General features: G+C 43.3%; 1 protein-coding gene across 1 annotated transcript in view; it reads right to left on the bottom strand.

Moving 5' to 3' along the window:
* Positions 1–3452: 3452 nt before the first annotated feature.
* Positions 3453–19836, bottom strand: part of ctnnd2a (catenin (cadherin-associated protein), delta 2a) — a gene marked incomplete at both ends in the record, with an annotated part of 184528 nt that continues 168144 nt past the window's right edge. Inside the window, 5 exons of the mRNA XM_079292530.1 lie at positions 3453–3872; positions 4700–4776; positions 5323–5454; positions 9531–9657; positions 18892–18976. Coding sequence (XP_079148656.1) covers positions 3453–3872; positions 4700–4776; positions 5323–5454; positions 9531–9657; positions 18892–18976 — 841 coding nt within the window. The remainder of the gene's footprint in view (positions 3873–4699; positions 4777–5322; positions 5455–9530; positions 9658–18891; positions 18977–19836) is intronic.

Here is a 19836-nt window from a genome sequence, read left to right as displayed (position 1 = left end):
CTGTCTCCCTCTTTCGCCTACACCTCACCGTGTCCCCTCCCTTCGCAGCCTCCCCGGCTTTCTGCTGACATGCACCTATACGCGCGCACATGCATATGTACACACACATACACACACTTTTGAGTCTCGCCTGAGGTGTGTGACGGCTGAATGGGCAGGGAGGCTACGAGAATTCGAGGGCGAGAAAGCTGGGAGTGAAACAGTGAAGGCCGGAGGCATCTGCAGGGTGGAACCGGGCAGTTTCTAGAGAGGTTGTGCGTAGGAAAATTGAGGATTTATACTTTCATGCCACATTAAGTTACATCAGCCTTCCACTGTGGGACTATGCTCAGACAGAGGAGGCTTGCCTCTATTGTGAAGGCTAATAATCAACGTGATGGCGTTATTACCGAACACTGCATTTCACAGGCCGAGACAGCATCAAAGACGGAGAGCGGAGGGGGAGGGAAGGGGGAGACATGAATTCCAATGGATTGTAACAAATGCTCAGCCTCACTCATTTGACACGCTTCAAGTTTCGCTCAATCTCAGGATGAATATCTGGATGAGTGGGATGAAAGTCGGAGGGGGCGACATGAATAGGGAACAAGACGAAGGGAAAAATACAAAATGGGAAATTCCATTACTCCATCTTTGATGTCTGTCCATTGTCACTTACGTGAGAATAGAGCCTGGTGGATGTAGGAGCCCTTGAATTGCCTTTACATCTCTGAATTATACTATTAGCACCACTCTAACCACACCTCTCTGAGGCAACATCACAGCGCCCTGTCATGTTTGTACATGCTTATCACTGCTGCACCGTGTGAGGCAAGTACATTAACTGTACGGCATCAGAAAGTCTGAATAGGAATGATATTCAAAGTATTATCTTACAACATGTTCCCGCATTCCTGTCAGTCAAGTCCCCAGCAAGATGTTGACAGTGTTGTTTGTCAGCCAAGGGAGACAACGGTGTTAAATAAACGTGAAAGTATATAATATTATTGTTGTTTGTGCTCCAGCTCATGCCTGGGGTGCATGAAATCAAATTGTGTCGAATCCGCACCACATGATTCACTTTTCCTTGTGAGAAAAACACTCGATAAACAATGTACAAGTGAAGAAAACATCAGCTGCTAATTAAGGAAAGAACTGGACATCCCTGTCTAAAACAGCAGTGGAGACCATTGTGTTTGATTGCAAAGAGTCTTTTTTTATTTTTCCTCGTGTTCAAGTACGGTACGGTCCTCTCTCAGCAGGGTCATCTAAGAAGCATGGGCACACAATAAACACACAACTCGCACCAGAGCCTGAGCATCTTCAGGTGGGATTTCTCTTTTGTCTCGATTGGGGGGGGGGGGGGGGGGGGGCGATCAGCAGCTTCCATCTTTAGGTCAAGTGAACAAGAGTCCTGTTGTACACCACGTCATCATTTTTTTTATCTGCGAACATTTGTTGCATTTAGTGACACTGACATCTGCACATAAAAATTATATATATATATTTATATTCATATATTCATCGATTTGTCATTCTATATCAACAATTCATTCTAGTGATTTTTACCTTTTGATGTTGTAAAACTGGACAAACTGTCGGTAGGAATGCCTTGTCTGGACATTGATTTACACAGGAACGCACACGCACATACACGCAACAGAGGCACACGCACACACTACTACACACATGCATGCATAGATACGCTCGCTCAAGTTTTACGTGTACGCACACGGGCCACACATTCTGTCACATACATGCACACGTACACAAACGCACGCACACACGTGTCCCAACACGCGCACACCCACACATGCTCAGCCAACACAGAGAGGCAGGTCTGTACATCTATGGGAGGAAGATGTTACCCATGATCCCCAGCAATAAGTACGGCTTTACCTGATCAAAACACAAGAAAATAAAAGTTACGAACAGCAGAGGGAGTCACCCATCCATCGTCTGTAAACCTCGACAGAATGTCCCTTTAAAGTCCTTTAGGACTGGTCCATGGGGGTGTCAAAGTTTGGCACTGTGTCATGTCTCTCTCGCTCCCTCTATCTCTACTGTACACTGAAACGTACAATAGACACGGTGGCTCTTGTCAGACGGACCAGTTTTTATGCACAAGTGATTATGAGAAACCACGGAAAGTTGACACGGTCAAACATATGAGCTCCCTAAAAGGAAAAGACAACCCTTTCCCAAAGACAGAGAGTGTGCTTCAAACATACACATGTTTTCTTTCGGCAGTGAAACAGCACTTTTGTTGACAGGGACTCGGGAGCGATACTGCTCTGCCAATCTGATGCTCTGGCAGCCTTGAACTGCTGCTCCTGCCGTTTGAGCATGTCCACGATGAAATTCATTTGACGGAGGGAGAAAAAACACAAACACTGCAGGGTTTCCTCTCCGGCTTGGAAAAGGGCAAAAGAAAGGTGTCCACTGACATCCATCATGGGCGATGTCTGTCTTTTCTGCTTCTTGTGTTTTTTTTCATGTATTTTTGTTGCTTTTGTTGTTTCAGTCAGTAGTCAGTTATGGGAAGAAAAAAAAAATTCACATTTTCACAAGTGGCCCCATCAAAAACATGTGTAATATACACACTTTATCACCTTTGAACTGTACACAAAATAAAAAAATGCTGTTGTGAAAGTGAAAATTTAGAAAAGTACAAATAAAAAAAGCTGTGAAAGAATGATGACAAAAAAAAGAACCTCGATTGAAGATGACATTCCTTGAAAACAAATTCAGAAGCCGACGTAGGCGGCAAGGCCATTGCAACAAAAAAACAGGAAGAGGGGGGGGGGGGATAGGGATAAAGCAGTGCTACGTTTGTCACACATCCACTCCTTGCCTTGTGCCTGGTGTGATATCATTTTTTTTTCTGTGCTTTTATTCCTCCTGACCTCCTCAAGAAACCCTCATGCCGTCTTTGTCTCTCCTCTCTGCCTTTAACAAAAGGTCAGGCCACTTCCTGCTCTTACAGAGTAAGAGCTCACCCTCATCCGCTCCCCATTACTTCTTGATCCCATCTCTCTCCTCTTCTCTAGGTCTCTGCATACTCTCTCCACTTGGTCATTTTCTATCTTCCTATATTCTCCTGCCCACTTCTCTCTCACCCTTTTAAACACACTTCTTCATATCTACTCCCCCCCCCCCCGTATTCACTCAAGGGTGCAATGGAGCTGGAGAAATAAAGCTGTCTGGAAAAAAAGAAAGAAAAAAGCCCGGAAAATGTCTGCATGCACATGCACAGTGTCTCTTTGTCACTCGACCTGACTTGATCTAGCTCTGCCTTCCCCCTTAATTTAGAGAACACACATTTCCTGCCACTGTCTATAAGATTTCAACATGACCCTTACTGTCATCTTGTGTTAAATCTGCTGTTGATCGCTTGCAAAAATAATCCCTTTCACACACGCACACACAGACTCTATCTGCCCCCCCCCCCCCCCCCCATCGCCATAGGCTAACTAAACCCAGGAGTCAGGCGAGGCCGGGTAGTGGCTGGTCTCGTAGTTCAGTTCACTGTACGGCCGAGAGGCCGAGTAGAAGTCTACGTAGTTGCCGGTGGATTTGAGGCCCAGATGCATGCGCAGGTCCTCCCTCGGGTCTCGGGGTGTTCCGGTGGAGCTTGGAGGCTGCTGGGGTTGGGCCTGAGGCTGGGCCTGTGCCTGGACCTGAGGCTGTGGCTGGGATGGAGGTGGTGGAGGTCCCTGGTCCTCGAAGTAGACCTCACTGAAGCTCCGACTCTGGCTGTGAGGTGGAGGCTGCGGCGGCTGAGGCTGGGGGAAGGAAGGAGGGGGAGGGTAGGGGTCGTAGTCCTTCAACACGGCTGCTGACGGGCTGTCCTGCTGGGGCTGGGGGGGCATGACGCAGGGCTGGGCCGGAGCCTGGTGGGGGAGCAGTGGAAGTGGGGTAAAAGTGGTAGGTGCAGCAAGCAAGAATAAAGAGTCATCAGGAAGGGAGATACAGGTGGAGAGATGGAGAGGAGAGTGGCAGGTAGAGAGCTCATGGGGGAGAAGTTTTGAAAAGGCGGGTCGTACAGTTAAAAAGGCTCGGTTAGGAATCAGTTGGGAAGGGACTCATGCTGTGAATTCTCTATTACATGCAGGTAATTCAGCTTGAACACTGTAACTCTCACAGGCTAGTTGTGTATGCGTGTACAAAAATGAAGTCATACTTGCAAAAACCCTTTTCTCAGACACCCATTTTGGTTATTTAGTATCGTTTAACTGCCAAGTGAGTGTCTTTCCCGACAAGGGAACGATCTTTAACTCTTTAACTATGTACAAAATACATATATCAATACATACAATGTCATCGTATCTTCCTAGTCAAAGGCTATGCTACTTTCTGTTACCCCTCCCTCTTCACCAGCAGAGTCATTATCAGAGGCAAATAATTAGCGCAATCAGCCGAGCTAATCATTTTAATTGGCAGTCGGGTGTTTTAGGTTGCAGTGGTTTGGCGCCGACTGAGCTGAGGGCGTGTCTCCGTAGCACACTCTGCCAGTGCGTCTCTTATCACAGTCAGACACCTTCTGTGTGCGCCTCTTCCATCCTGCTGCTATCTCTCCTAATAACCACCTTGTCGTGACAGCATATGTCAATTCATGAGACCCCTGACGACAGAGGCACGCACTGCTAAAACCTGCTGTGCTGGTGTGTACATATAAACGTGGAAGTGCGTAGTACAGTTATAGACTCCTATTGCTCACCTGGTTTTGCTTGATGTCATCACTGGCGGTCAGGTAAGAGTTTCGGAACAATGTAGATGTTCCACAGGATACTTGAACTGGATAGAAATAAGAAAGAAAGACAACACCTTTTGTGAAAGGTAACTAGCTCCACTACTACTGCTCATAATAATAATTCATAGACCAACAAAATAGTGGGAAACTGCCCAATTAGGCAGAGTCAAAAATCTGCTAATTGGAGCCCAAATCTTCCTACAGTTTGTCGAAAAGTCTGGCAATTAGTCTGTCCCTAGTGTCCTCAAGAGAACATTGTGAGAGAAAGACAAAAGAAGAGTATGGAAGAATGGAAAAGAGACCAACAGATAGAAGGAGAAGCAAAGGAAGGAAGAGAGGAAGAAAAAGAAACAAAGAGTGAGTGGAGAGCAGTGCAGAAAGATACTGAAAAGAAGGACGGGCAAAGACAGAGAAAAATCTCATGAGTGTGCGAGTAAGATGAAGAAGAAGTAGTGGGGGTCAAAAGAAAGACAGATAAGAGGAGAAAGCAAGAGGTGAATTAGGGAATTAAAATGGACGACAAAGAAAGATAAAGAGGGGGATGAAATAAAATAATTGAATTCTTCTGTCTCTCCATCACACACACGCACCTGCCATGCCGTCTTTCCGGGATGTGTGCTCTCCTTTGTTGCTATGGAAACCAGCGTTGGTTGCCGTGGAATCATAGTCCATCTTGCGTTCCTTCAGACTCATCATCTCTCTGGGGGAGGCTGGAGCGCTCGCTACACACACACACACACACACACACGCACACATGCACACACACAAAATAATGAGCACTAAACCCTGAACAGCATGTACCTTCACATTCTGCGTGCTTATGTGTGTCTCAGTCTTTCAAGGTGCACAGTCATTATTCATCATTTAGCTTGTCAGCATGGAGGGTCACCTCCAGCATGTTAAAGGACTCCTGGGAATTCACACACACACACACACACACACACACACACACACACACACACACACACACACACACACACACACACACACACACACACACACACACACACACACACTATTCGAATATCATTTTCTCAATTCTGACAATGTATTCCTTTTTTTTGGACATCGTACAATCACACCAACAGGTTGACTTGAACAATGTTATGACTGGCAATGTAACCGCAACTCTTGCATGGAAGCAGGCCATTGTGATGCCGTCAATTCTATGCCAGGTTAAAAATCATCCTGATGGTGTTCAGATTCCAAAGTTTCAAGTTCTTTAATTGAAATCATTTTAAGTCTGAAAGAAGAGTACAGTTTACAGTAGTGGTCACAATCACTTTTTGTCAGACTCGTCAGACTCATCCCGATCAAACAAGTTCAACACGTCATCAACACCAACCATCATGTCCCCAATGAGCTCTTTTGAATAGAAACTAGTTGTTATTTAACTCTATTAACCATGAAAGCAATCTTTTTTTCACACAAAACAGGTGATTGTGGAATTGATGTTTACGCTTTAGTCGTTTTTTGATCCCTCCGCTTGTTTGCTGACTAGTTTTGATCCGATCTCAATCTCAGCAGGCAGAGTTATGACTGATGCTAGATGTGTCGTTGGCCAATGCAATCATATTTGTGTGTGTGCTTTTCCCAACTGTACTGTTACCTTGACAGCAGCACAGCTGAGCTTGATGGCTGATTTCTCCTCAAAGGCCATCCTATTGGAATTTCACATATATTTCCTTTAAACCTTGTACTTTTTCTATGTCTGTCACTTTCTCACGCCTTTAGTCCAGATCTATTTTACACACATGACTGCATCACCAGACGCATGCCTGTGTGCACACATACATGCACAGGCGGGGGCAGACCCAGCATACTGTACATACAATGGTTTTTTCCCTTTCTTTCACCCACACACACACACACACACACACACACACACACACACACGCACACACACACACACACACGCACACACACACGCACACACACACGCACACACGCACACACACACGCTGGCAGCACGTCACAATGTAATCCCCTTATAGCATACTTAAAGTGCTTACTTAGTCCTTGTTATCTTGACACCATACTTACAGTATATATATATATATATATATATATATATATATATATATATAGATAGATATATATATATAGCAAAGGCTTTTGTTGTGTTGGAATCTCACTTTATCTCTTCAAATACGAAAGGACTAACTTTTTTAATCCAACTCTTCAACTCTTGACATTGACAAGGTTCCCTGGCTTTTTTGCGTCTTACCAATATATTTTATCATGCAAACACAGAAATGTCTTCAAAGAAAGGCGCATATACGTGATTGTCGACTACCTGGTTGTGGTGAATTAAATTTCAAACATTTAGTAGAGCAAGATAAACAGGGGACGACAGGAGCTACAGGCCACTGTGATGTTTTGACACATTTGATGTTGAATATTTAGAATTTGTCACCACCGCAGCGAATACCATTAAGGTGGATGCTCAAACCCGTCACAGGCACCCTCAGAGACACTGCCATCACTACTGGTTGTGGTTACAGTGGGGACCTGGCTTGTAACTGCTGGATATAAGCAACTGAGAGCAACTCGTTCTATCAGCGCAAGACACAGCGGTACCCTGTGGAGGCCATGATGGATGCAAAGTTATGTCTCTCCCTTTGTCTCCCTCTGTCATCCTCGAAGCCTGCATCCTTCCCTATGTCTTTCACAGTTGTGTTTTTTTTACTCTCTCCTCACACTAACCCTTTCACTCCTCCTCTCCCAGTGTGCCTGCACGCCATCATTACTCCTTCTGCTTTGATCCATCTCTAAGGGGCCGGATTCCAGTCTGGAGCGTATGCAGAGAGGAGATACAGATGCATGTGTGTGTGTGTGTATGTGTGAGAGCGTGTGTGTGTGTGTGCATTGAGGCAGCCTGTAAAGAGTGAGACATCAGAGGGAGAGGTGAGAAGAAAGTCGGATTACTGCAGAGATGGAGAAGAATGAAGCGGGTGAGCGAGAAGGGGCGGAAGACTGGAGAGGCAAAGGGGGAGACGAGGAGTGCAGAGGGGAGGAGCAGGAGAGAAAATGTGAGTCATTTCCGTTTCCCATTCCCCCCCTCCTCCCCACTACAGACATCCACAAATTTCTCCACGCACTATGATCTCAAAACGGCTTATTTTCAATGTCGCTGGCCAAAGTCAAATCCTCATCCTTCACTTCCTCCTCACTGCACTAACCATCCCTCAATCCCTAATTCTTCTTGCCTCCTTGCCTTTTCTCTTTATCTCCCTCTCTGTTTATCTCACCCCTCCCTCTTTCTGTCTCGCTCACACACACAAATACACAGTTTTTATCCCCCTCCCTCCCTCCGTGTGTCTCTCCCTCTTTTAGCTGGGTCCTTGAAGACCTCTCTAAGCCGAGAGGAAGGAAAAGTACTTTTCTGCCTCATCAGCTTGCTAAGCCCAGTGTGGAGAAAGCACAGCTAAAGGCTCTTCAACTACTGATGCTAACAGCTAATGCTAATGCGCCCTGACCTAAGCATGAAGGCCAATGGGCTCAAGCTAAAGGCTAATGATAATCATACTTTACAGCATGAGAGCCTGTGGTTGGTGAGCACTGACGCTAACAGCCACTTAGCCCTGATGTAAAGACTGATGGACTGGTAAATGTTGATGCTACTGGCTAATGTCTAAATTATAGCTCATTAGAGTCCATGTGTGACCTGTACCTTCTGGTTGTACTCATGTCCCAAATACATGTGCACATATGTACGGTTAGTTGCATCATCACACTTTTTGCTGGACTAAATTAATTCCCTAAGAAGGGGCTAAGATGAGAACAAGAATCTATAAATGAACCAAATCTAGAACAAAATAAAACCTTAAACCTTAAACAGATTTTGAATACCGGGTGTGGCAAATCAAATTCTGTCCTGCTTTGGTAATCATCCTACCACTTACAGGAACAGTTCAACATTTTGGGAAATACACTAATATGCGTTCCCACCGAGAGTTCGGCGAAAACGATCTCTTTTCATTTCAGTATAAGTGAAATATGAATCTAGAATCAACGGGTGATTGGTTAAGTTCAGCATAAAGACTGGAATCAGGGGGAACAAGCAGCACATCTCTGTCCAAAGTTGAAAAACATCTGCCTCCTGGACGAGACTGCAGGAAGTCACGAGACAGTTCCACTTAACTGACTGTTAAACCACAAGTTATAGGTTTTACATTTCTACTTGTTCACAAATAATGCAAACTAAATTTAAAATATCAATTGATACATTTGAAATGAATTACTTCAGCTAATTGACTGTTCTAGCTTATACTCACAGAGTGGTGTCAATAACTTGTGTTGCTTTTACACCTTTATACATCTATCAAATATGCTGACATTAAAATTGAAAAAAAGAAACATTTAATAATAAAAACATCACCAAATCTCCTGCTTAAAGTCTTGAATCTTATCAATAGCAATGACACGACGTTAAAAACCCTAAAGCAGGCAGCTGATTGGCTGTAAGAAAACACATGCCATGGAAACTGCCTTTGACTACTTTTCTGTTTGAGTAGAAAGAGCTCTGGTCTCATTTCCTCCTGATGCTTGTGCTGATGCCAGTCCAATAGGCCTCTGCCCTTTTTAACCAACTTTTGCACCTGAACTTCTCAAGACATTAGCCTAAATTTAGACCATTTTTAATCTTAACTCAAAATCTCAATTTGCAAAACCGTCCTTAGTTGGAAGTCATTAAACTGAAACTGGTTGTTAAAAGAGACAAAGTACAAGAAGGAAATCAAACACGCACACTAACACATACACGATCTCTGTATTGTAAGTGTCATATGTTCCTCACCAGAGCGGTTATTTGGGGACGTCCTAACAGGGGAGACGGAGGGAGTTCGTGAGGAGGAGTAGGGCCTCTGTCGGTCTCTCTCTATCGTTGAGGCAGAGCCCACAAAGTGATACTGGGAGTAACCATCCTGCAAAGAGAACACACAAAAACAAAGTTTAACTAACTGCACAAACTCAAAATCCAATATTTTCTGTAACACATACCGACCATTATACAGAGATGTGTACAAAAGGGGTCCACAGAAGCATATGCAGTTTAAATATTTCAAACAAACACTTTTGCAACATCTGTATTTTTATGAGAGCGATGGCATGTTGTATATGGCAAGAACAAGTGCATTTTTTAAATTACTTTTACTTCATCAGTCATCCCAAACCCTATATGTAAGATACAGATTCACTCCGGACACTTTAGGAATATAAATATTTCTTTAAACTATTCATGTAAAATCATTCATTAATCCTCTACATTGGAGCACTCTGCTTAACTGATTTGTAACTTCCAATGGACACATAAGAAACACAAACTTTTTAAAACAATCTCACGGACAAGTGTGCAGTAGAAAGTAGCGCTACAACAACCGCTAATACACTGATTCAGCATTGATGAAGCATGAAAAATGTATTCTGGACATTAAAGGACACTGGCCTTGTCGAAAAAATTAATACACAACTAAAAACTCCACAAGCATAATTACTGCCAAACCAATCAGTATTAGTTTAGCAGTGATTGGAGCAAAGCCCTTTTCATAAAAAATGGATTATGAAAGTCAACAATCACAGAGCCGGAACCAAATTCAATTTAGCATTAAGATAATTGGGTACCTCGGAAAGTAGAGCACAAGCGTGTGATAAAAGCTAACGCAGACATGTTCCATCATAGGTTTACTGCCTGAGGGCCTCGGCTCAGGAGTGGGAAAAACTGGTTGGACTGCGAGGTGAGCTGAAGCACTTCGGGGCAGTTAGACTGGAGAGGGGGAGACGGAGGGGAGGAGAACGAGACGACTGAGAGATGGAGGAGATGAGGCAGAGAGAGGGGGAGGAGGGACAGACAGGGTGGAAGCTGAGGGAGACAAAAGATGACAGGAAGTAATGAGAGCAAGGAGGAGGAGGAGGGAGAGTAATGACGGGAGAGTAAAGATAGCAAGAGGAGGAGAGAGGTAACGAGAAGGAGAGGCACAGATGGAGAGACAGTCAGCCAGGGACAGAGAGAGAGAGAGAGAGAGAGAGAGAGAGAGAGAGAGAGAGAGAGAGAGAGAAGTAGGCTGGACTGAGCACAGTCCCATTTCCTACCCTGACTCCTATTTCCTGGCACAGCACTGAGGACTAATAGAAAGCTGGATCCTCTGACACACAGTGGTTCAAAGGTAGCTCCCTCCCTCCTTTCCCCCTCATCTATTTATCCACCACTCCATCATTCTTCTCACTCACCTTGTCAAACTGCCATGCTTCTCAAATGAACACAGTTACTGAATATCGAATGATGAATGTATTTTGCAGAGTGATGTGTGAATCAAAATGAGGACTACATTAAACTTTACAATAATTGAATTTGCAAGAATGGTCATCACCAGAGAAGAACGCATAGAAGAGAATATATAAAATATATCGAAATGGCTGTCACAGCCATATCTTTCACACTCGTCTCTCCACATAATGAACTTTACACCTCGATCTTAATATAGAAAGTAGCTGTAAGATTGGACACATCATTATACACCACACCATCTGACAGTGTGATATTCTTCTGCAGCTTGTTCCAGCTCTTCATTGATTTTATGGTGTTTGATGTGTAATAGGTTCAATATACATCAACATCAACATCTCACAATGTGTTTCAAATGCAGGACTCAATCACTCAGAGCAGGTCCAATGAAAAAAGGTCATTACTTTTAAACGGGGGTTGGCACAGAAGATCAGTCTAGGATAAAGCAGAGGCATCCAAAAATCACCAGGCTAAGGCAGTCCAAAACACACAACACAAAAACACAAGAAGCACGATCAATTTACCACCAGGAATACATGAGGAGAGAAGGCTGGGCCGCAAAAAACAGGTGGGGAAAAAAGAAGAAAGAAGACATGACACATGTGGAGAGTGACAAAGCTACAAACAACACCCCTAAGACCGTGACTAGTTTCTTTTGCATCATTTTACACCATATCCAAGATGCAATGCGTGTTCAGTGTAAGTGCTGTGGAAGCTAATATTGTCAGCTAACAATATGGCCCCGCCCCTATATCATGATCCCCATCAGCTCCATCACCTGCTCTCTCTGATTCTCACCTATTTTCCTTGTCTTCACGGCTTTTCCGTCTCTTTCCACCCACCTCCTCTTTCTCTCTCACACTTAGTCTCTCACACTCCTTTCAGCCCCGCCTGTAAAAATGAGGGGAGGAAAAAAAAGGTTGCTAGGCAACCATTTCGCCTGTTGCTCTCACCATCACTGGATGGTTAGTTGAAGGTCGCGGGGACTGCGAAGTGATTACTGCCCCAACAAATGAGTGTGTGTGTGTGTGTGTGTGTGTGAGAGTCTGGCGGCGCTCATGCCAGACAGCAATTATGGCAAACATTGTAAAAGGTTACCCCGTGATGAGTGGTGGCTCCCCTGGGCCTCGGCCACCACTGGACATTGTCATTTTTTTACAGGCCTTTGAAATCCGTTTCTCTCTCTCACTCATTTCACACACATTTTCAGATTTACAGTAGCGAGCCATTCGCTCACACGGGATCCATTTATCCTCACCGGAATAATGTGCCTCTGACCTTTGCATTCTGGTTGCTTGTGGTTCTGCGGATGAAGGAATTGCCCTTTATTCCACCGTTGCATTTGTTGTAAATGGCCAAGGATACTGTGAGACAGGCTATCTCTACACACCTCACCTCATCTCTCTCTCTCTCTCTCTCTCTCTCTCTCTCTCTCTCTCTCTCTCTCTCGCTCTCTCTCTCTTACTGTCTAATACAGGTGAACATCAGAGGGAAACCAGGCTGAACACAGAAGCAGCTTCAGAGGCCAGAGGTTGGTTTGATGTCGACTGAAGTTTTACGGCGTGTGGCAGCGGGAGGATGGATTAATTTTAGCTGCCTCATAGATGAAGAGCATCTCATCATTTCATTCTTGCAACACATCTCTGAAAGCACCGCGTGTTTGAACGATCGCCAGAAACGCTAAAATCTATGAGGAATAATAATAGGAGGCTGGGACTCAAATTGGAGAACCACATTTTAATGTAGAACTAAACCAAATATTGGAAAGAATATATATAAAAGCAAGCATTTATAAAAGTATTTGTTATAATTTACTTGGAGCACCTCTTGAGTAATGTTGGTTTCATTACAGGTACAGTTTTATTGGCTTTATCAGTAGCAAATTAGGTCGGTCTTTATTTTGTACATCTTTACATCCTGAGCATTTTGTGTGCAAGGATCCTGCGAAGGACTAGGTTGTGCAGTCATCGACCTCACACACAGATGTCTCACTCACTCACACCACACATATGAAATTACACATCCCTGGAACATAGTGTAAATCTGTCACATACGTGACAAACACAGCATCTCTCTGACCCATCCGTCATACGTGTGTGTATCTGTTTTTGTGATTTGTGAGACGTAAGTGTGATGTATGTGTGTGATATGAGGATGATACGTGTGCCTGTGTGTGTGTGTGTGTGTGTGTGTGTGTGGGCGTGTGTGTGTGAGATAATGTATCAAGAAATGAGGCAAGGCAGCCTGGAAGAAATTATGCAGGTTTATGAACAGGTTTATGACAAAGTGTAAATGTGTGTATATACAGTATGAAATTCAGTGTTTAGCTAGTGTGCGAGAGAGAGAGAGAGAGAGAGAGAGAGAGAGAGAGAGAGAGAGAGAGAGAGAGAGAGAACATATGTTTGTGTAGGTGAGACAGAGAATTTGGTCCTTCTGGTCCTATTAAGAATAGGTTTATGTACAAAGTGACCATGTTTCAAGCCCTTGTTTTCTCTAGAAATCCCCCGTTGAACAGTAATGCACATTTGTCGTTTACCTAAAAGATGACCTGTCGCTTCCCTCCCAGGAACTCTCGACGAAACACTACACGGACACACACACACACACACACACCACACACTAACACACACACACTGAATGAGGACGCATCCTGTCAAATAATCCAAATAAACTTGGGTAAAAGTAGAGTTTTACTGCACCGGGGAGACTATTATGAATGATTTATCCTAAAGTCAGTGGTAGTGTTGCTACAAACAGATTTTGGCTTTGGTTTATTAATGACTGCTGCACCACTGATCTTTCAAGTCATCTCAGATGCTATTTTCATACCAAGTTACTGTTTATTTATGGGCCCTCAACTTCCCATTGTCGTGCGTTCAACAACTGCTGGGCAGCCCAGCCCCGTTCTGTGTAATTCTCTTTTCTTTCTCCCTCTCTCTCAGCCTAGACTGGTCCCATGGCACTGCTGTAGGAAGTGATTAACTCCTCTTACTGCAGTTTGACAAAACACATTTTCAAAGAAACACACACACACCCTCACACACACACAAACACACACATTTGCAGACACAAACAGGCATGTATGTTTCAAAATGCTCTCGTTACTTCAAAACTTCAAAGCAAACAATTATTTGCCAACACAACTCAAACGGACTCACTATTGACCCAACACTTTTTGCCGCTGTCCAAAACTACACACAAACACACATACGACACGTGCATGCTCATTTTTGAACTACAAAAATTTGAAGAATTCACCTCACTTTCTTTCCTCACTTCTCTTTTCTCCTCTTTCGCCGCTCTCTCTCTCTCTCTCTCTCTCTCTCCCCTCTGCTTTGGCTCACAAACATTTTGCAGAGACATCCAACTCCACTCTCGTCTAAATTGTATGCTAATCCATGTTTGGATTGGAGACGAACAGGATTTTTGCTGCACCTAACACCCATGACCTAATACGTCATGCAGGGATACTAGCAGTAAAGTCACTTACTGCGCACTCTGGACTTGGGTGATAAAGTCAAAAGTGTGGATCCTCAAACGCAACAATTTCCACAGTTATAAAATTAGGCTGGATTGTCACTCAGCGGGCTGTGTTCACGCAATTTAGGAAGTAAATAGTCAGGTATGGCGTCTATCAGCCTTTAAAAGTCATTTTCAGAGTGACTCTACATCGCATTATGCAGCAGTTTTGCTAACCAAACTGCTTAAAAAGTGTGTTCGAGAATTTAAATTGTTTGTGTTGCATTTAATAAAAGTTGTCCTCGACAACAACAACATTTCAACTGCAGCAAGATCTTGATCATTCAAAGAGTATAACTGAGGATATTACAACAGGAATACAGATGATATCTTGTTTCAATTTAAAAAAATTTTTGCTGTTGTGGAGTGGAAAAGTCTTGTCTTTCAATAATCTTTCTTCCCCCCCCCCTTCCCCCATTGAATTGATGTTTACATCATATCTGATCAAATGCGACAGATGCAAAACTAATTGTGTTGTTCTAAAATGTGCATTCATCAATCTTAAGCAAGTTGTTTATTCCTTTAATAACTCTCTTTATCAAAACATTGTCTGGTTAAAAAAAAGGCCTCTCGAGGCAAAGAGGGGCGGGGTAAAGAAATAAACAGATGAAGCAACCTCTGTCGGACCCGGCTGCCGTGTGAAGCCAATGTCCTTCATGTCGGATCACTGGAGTGTTATGCCATCCAGTCGGGTGTAATGCTATCCAGTGGCAATGATTAGAGAAGTGTGAAGCAGATGAGGCTCTGAGGGGCCACATGGGGATACTGTTCAGTGTAATACTGGGGAGGAGAGGATGACGAATGAAGCGAGCGACACAGTCGTCAGGATGAGGCGAGGACACGCTGATGCCGGGGGGGGGGGGGGGGGGGGGGTCAGCGTGTCCTGAAGTGACTGCTGCAACAGTCAGAAGTCTTGGACTTGGACCGGGAGCCCACGACAGGGCGATCATGCAACAAAGTCACTGGGATAGAATCTGGGTAGAATGGTGTTTGCTTGACTTGATAAAAAGGCGGGAGTGTTTACTCATTTCGAATGCATCAAAACATCAAAAATAAAGATATCTTGATATTATTTCTTTCCTCAGAACGACAGCTCACTCTTGTTCTTTCAGGTTTGACAACATCTTTGAAAGCTGAAGTACTTGAAGCTGAAGCTGAAGCTGAAGTACTTGAAAGTACTTGAAGCTGAAGTACTTGAAGCTGAAGTACTTGAAATTCATGTCGGAAATTCATGTCGGAAATCCATCACTATATCATCCGAGGCAGATAACACAAGATGAAATGACTTTTTGAAGTGAATCATGTTGTAGTTCTCAAATAATCTCTGTGTTCTGCTGAATGTCCTCCAGCAAAGATTCCGAGTTAAAAGCTGAATATGGGACAATAGCGTAACCATACTTCACCATAACACAATGAAATGCAACACTTCCACAAAACCAGGGCTTCAGAAGGTACCCAACTACAAACTGTTCGTTAGAAGTGTCACAGAGGTGTCATTTGTCGCAGGGCTGTGGCATTGTCTAGCATTAGATTACACAAGTGTGTACAGTAAACTATTGTTCACACAAACAACGCATCTCAGATTCATCAACAAATCAGCTTCGTTCTTATATTTTCTCCCTACACAGAGATGAAAAACACACATTCAAAGCCAAGGACACCTCCTACGTATCTCATTGAGACTCATTGATTACGCCGCTATGTTCTGGTGCTCCGAATGGCGGATAACCTAAGATATTCTCTCTACAACACTCATTATTGACAAGTGAAAGGAAGAGAACATCTGCCATCGCTTTCAATGAAGTTGCAGGAGTGTCCGGGTCTTTGTCATTCGAAAAGAATCAAAAGAGGAGGAGGAATCTGGTTTCAACAGTGTTTGTGTGAGAGGGAAAGAGTGTGTCAGAGTTGCAGCAGCACACACACACACACACGCACGCACACACACACACACACACGCACGCACACACACGCCACTCATCATTTCCTCACTTCTTGCTTGTTTGTGCCATTCTCCGTGACCTCCAAGTTTGCTCCTGCATTTTGGAGCTACAGTATCCTGGTAGCCGGCAGCGTTAACATTGTTTTCGTCTTCATGATGGGCTAAACAACCATTGGCCTCGATGTTAGCTTGTGTATGTGTGTTTGTGTGTTGAAAAAAGCAACCCGACAGGCTCGAGACTAGACTAACACAACGTTATTGATCCACCTGCCTCTGTAAACACTGTTGCAATTATTTGTTTTGTTGGGAGTGGCTATGACAGACCTCAGGACCAAAGCGCGCACATGCACGATAAGCATTTGTGAAGACACCTACGAAGTGGCATGCACCACACAGACTACATACAAATGTGACACTGAGGTTGTTTAAAGGGAGATCTACTTTGATCATCGAACTATAAAGCACCGCTCAGCCCATCTACTTCACACTTAGTGGGTGTATTGTTGGGGACCACATGGAGTGCTTTTTATTTCTAATTTGGTGCAATTTGGACACGTGATGCGTTCAATATGAATACACTTTGAACAAGCAGCAGTGGAGGCGGAGCTTCAGGGCTCTGCACACTCACAACATGTCGTTCGCAGCGGGCAAACTGTGGAAGGCTCATTGACTGCAGTTCACTTTTGCTGCTGGATAATGGACATAGCCTGATAGTGCTAATGCTACATGGATGCTATTAATCAACTATTAATGGTAAAAAAAATATTAATACCACACAGTAAAAGTCCTGCCTTTAAATTTTTATTTCACGTGAAGAGTGAAATAAAGTGTAGTTCATTTACTTCAAGGCTGTTCAAGGTGGAGCTTTTAATTTGTAATGCTAGTTAGCAAAAAGAATAGCGATTCATTATATTTGATTTATTAACTATCGAGTGAGTTAAATCGAATTCTTCTATGTAACCAGTCTCTCTGTCAGGTAATGTCGCACTGCAATGTTTTCTTTTGAAGTAGAAGTACACTGTACGTACAGTATACAATTGAGTTGCATACTTTTGAAGTGCTTAATTTTGAGATACAATGAGTAAAAATAGCAACATAAAAGTTCATATTTTCCACATCTAAACAGCAGAATAAATGGCCCTTATAGTTGAGGGCCCCCAGGCCCAGGCTGCTAACCTTGCCTAATGTTAATTAGCAACCTGGTGTTTTTTTTCCCGTTAAACAGACTGTACTGTTTGCAGCTCTCTGTATGAATTGTGTAAATGCATCTCACAGTAATAAAAATGATTCATCGTCATTTGTCTCCCAGTTGTATATTTTCTGAACATCAAATCAATACCATACACTCGAAAAACAGCTGACTGATAGCGGTAGCTTGTGCCGAGCATTAGGAATGTCTGTCTAAGTTGTCGATCGCAGGATGGAATTAGCTTAGCAGCCCCTTAAGACAGCATTGTTACACACTGAGTCTGGGACACAACAGCAAATCCTGACCAAGAAACAAGACACAATTTATCCAATGAGGTTTCAGTTGGGTATCCAAGAACATAGAGGTCGAGCCAAAATCTTCAGCAAAATGCAGCTCACCATTCAGATGTGAATAGATGATAACTTCATTTTGCTTCATTAAACACTTTTAGCAGAGAACCATCCTCAACATCTGCTTCGGTGAAAGTGAAATGCCCTCATCGTTAAATAGTTCATCCTCAGATAGTTCAAGGCCAATATGCCATATATGGCAATAACCAGTTGGAATTGTAAAGATGCTCAGTGAAAAACCTCACATGAATAGCAAGTGTGCTTGCCAGCCAATTTAACATCACACTCTGTTTTTTTGCCTAAGCGTGTTACCTTTCTTGCTCCTTGAAAACAAAGGTGTATCCACACATAATATTCTTTGAATTCATTTATAATTGATTCACATTACACATCAATGTCTCCATATCAAAGCCCTTTATCAGAGGATATCTGCAAAGCACTAATTAATTAACGGACAACGTCAATTTTATGGCAGCATTATGCTTCTAGCAAGATGTCTGATACTGTGAAGATGGATTTAATTTCACTCCTTTAGAATCATGTTTTAGGTGTAGAATGAGTTAATCCACAACACACTGCATTGTGATGAATCCACGATGAAAAATGATGTATAACATTGCCTATGTGGACGTCACATTAGCTCTCACGAAGGTCTCAATCCTTCAACTAGTAGGTACGTACATGATATTGTTAAGTAGAAGATTAATGGTAACGTTACTGTATGTGTATGACAGTAGGTAGCACGGTTAAAAGTCCATTCAAATAGTGCCTGCTATGCAAAAAGGATTTATTGTGCAATAACGCAGTAGAGAGTGACCGGGTAAACAGGACAGAACGAGTTTAAGATGAATTGAGTCCATGGTTGGTAAAACATCCTACCTTCTTATAGAGGGAGCGCAGGTCTCTGTACTGCCACATACTGCTGAGGACCTGAGAGGCTGCCTTCACCACCTTTGCTGAGTGTCTGGAGAAAGTCAGAGAAAAGAGAGAGAGAGAGTTATTTCTCCTGGACCACATTCCTTTGGATAAGGCTGCTATATGTTATGCTCCCCCCCCCCCCCCCGTCTTTACCAGCTGCACAAGATGTGTGCAGGCCAGTGGCACTTGCGATGGCTCTAAGAGTAAGAGGGCCATTGCTCATTTCAGCAGAGAGTGATTTTCTATGCGCAAAAACTGAGAGTTTCCAGATGAGTTTAAAATGACCCTCTCTGCCATGCTAATGGTCCCATCCCTGCCACTTAGCTGAAAAACGACTCTAGTAGGAGTCCGTTCAGAAGGCCTGCCCTTCTAACAGCTATAGAGGGAAGCAGAAGGGATGCTCATTATCCATTTCTCCACCAAAATGATCAAAAGTCCTCCGGAAAACAGCTTCACCCCGGGTTTCATTTCCCCCCAGTAAGAAGTACAGAGAGTATTTTTGAAGATTGACATGTGGCGCAATGGTAGCAACAGGACGGTATTTTACCAGCCTGCTGGAAACTCAATGCACTGGAATGTATCATAACATGCTAATCTCCACTGTTGCATGAAAAAAATATTCAAACACGAAGACAACTCAATGATTTTGCAGTGCAAACAGATCTTAATAGTGACCTCACTACCTTAAACATCATCAAGTTGTGTAGTTGTTTGTATGATGGGGATACGTTTAGGGACCGACTTTTTCAAAGGCATAGGTCATACACCAATATCTATATTATTATAATTTTTTAATTCATTGTATTATTCAGCTCCTACTGTTTCAAATAAGTTGGTAAACAGTGGCTGTATATGGTGGTGCTATAATGGGCATTTTGCTAATCTCAAAGTGTGTAATTATGTGAA

The sequence above is a fragment of the Melanostigma gelatinosum genome (assembly GCF_949748355.1).
Source record: "Melanostigma gelatinosum genome assembly, chromosome: 20".
Taxonomy (NCBI): Eukaryota; Metazoa; Chordata; class Actinopteri; order Perciformes; family Zoarcidae; genus Melanostigma; species Melanostigma gelatinosum.
The sequence above is the reverse complement of the archived record's forward strand: the minus strand, read 5'-3'. Positions and strand labels throughout refer to the sequence as shown.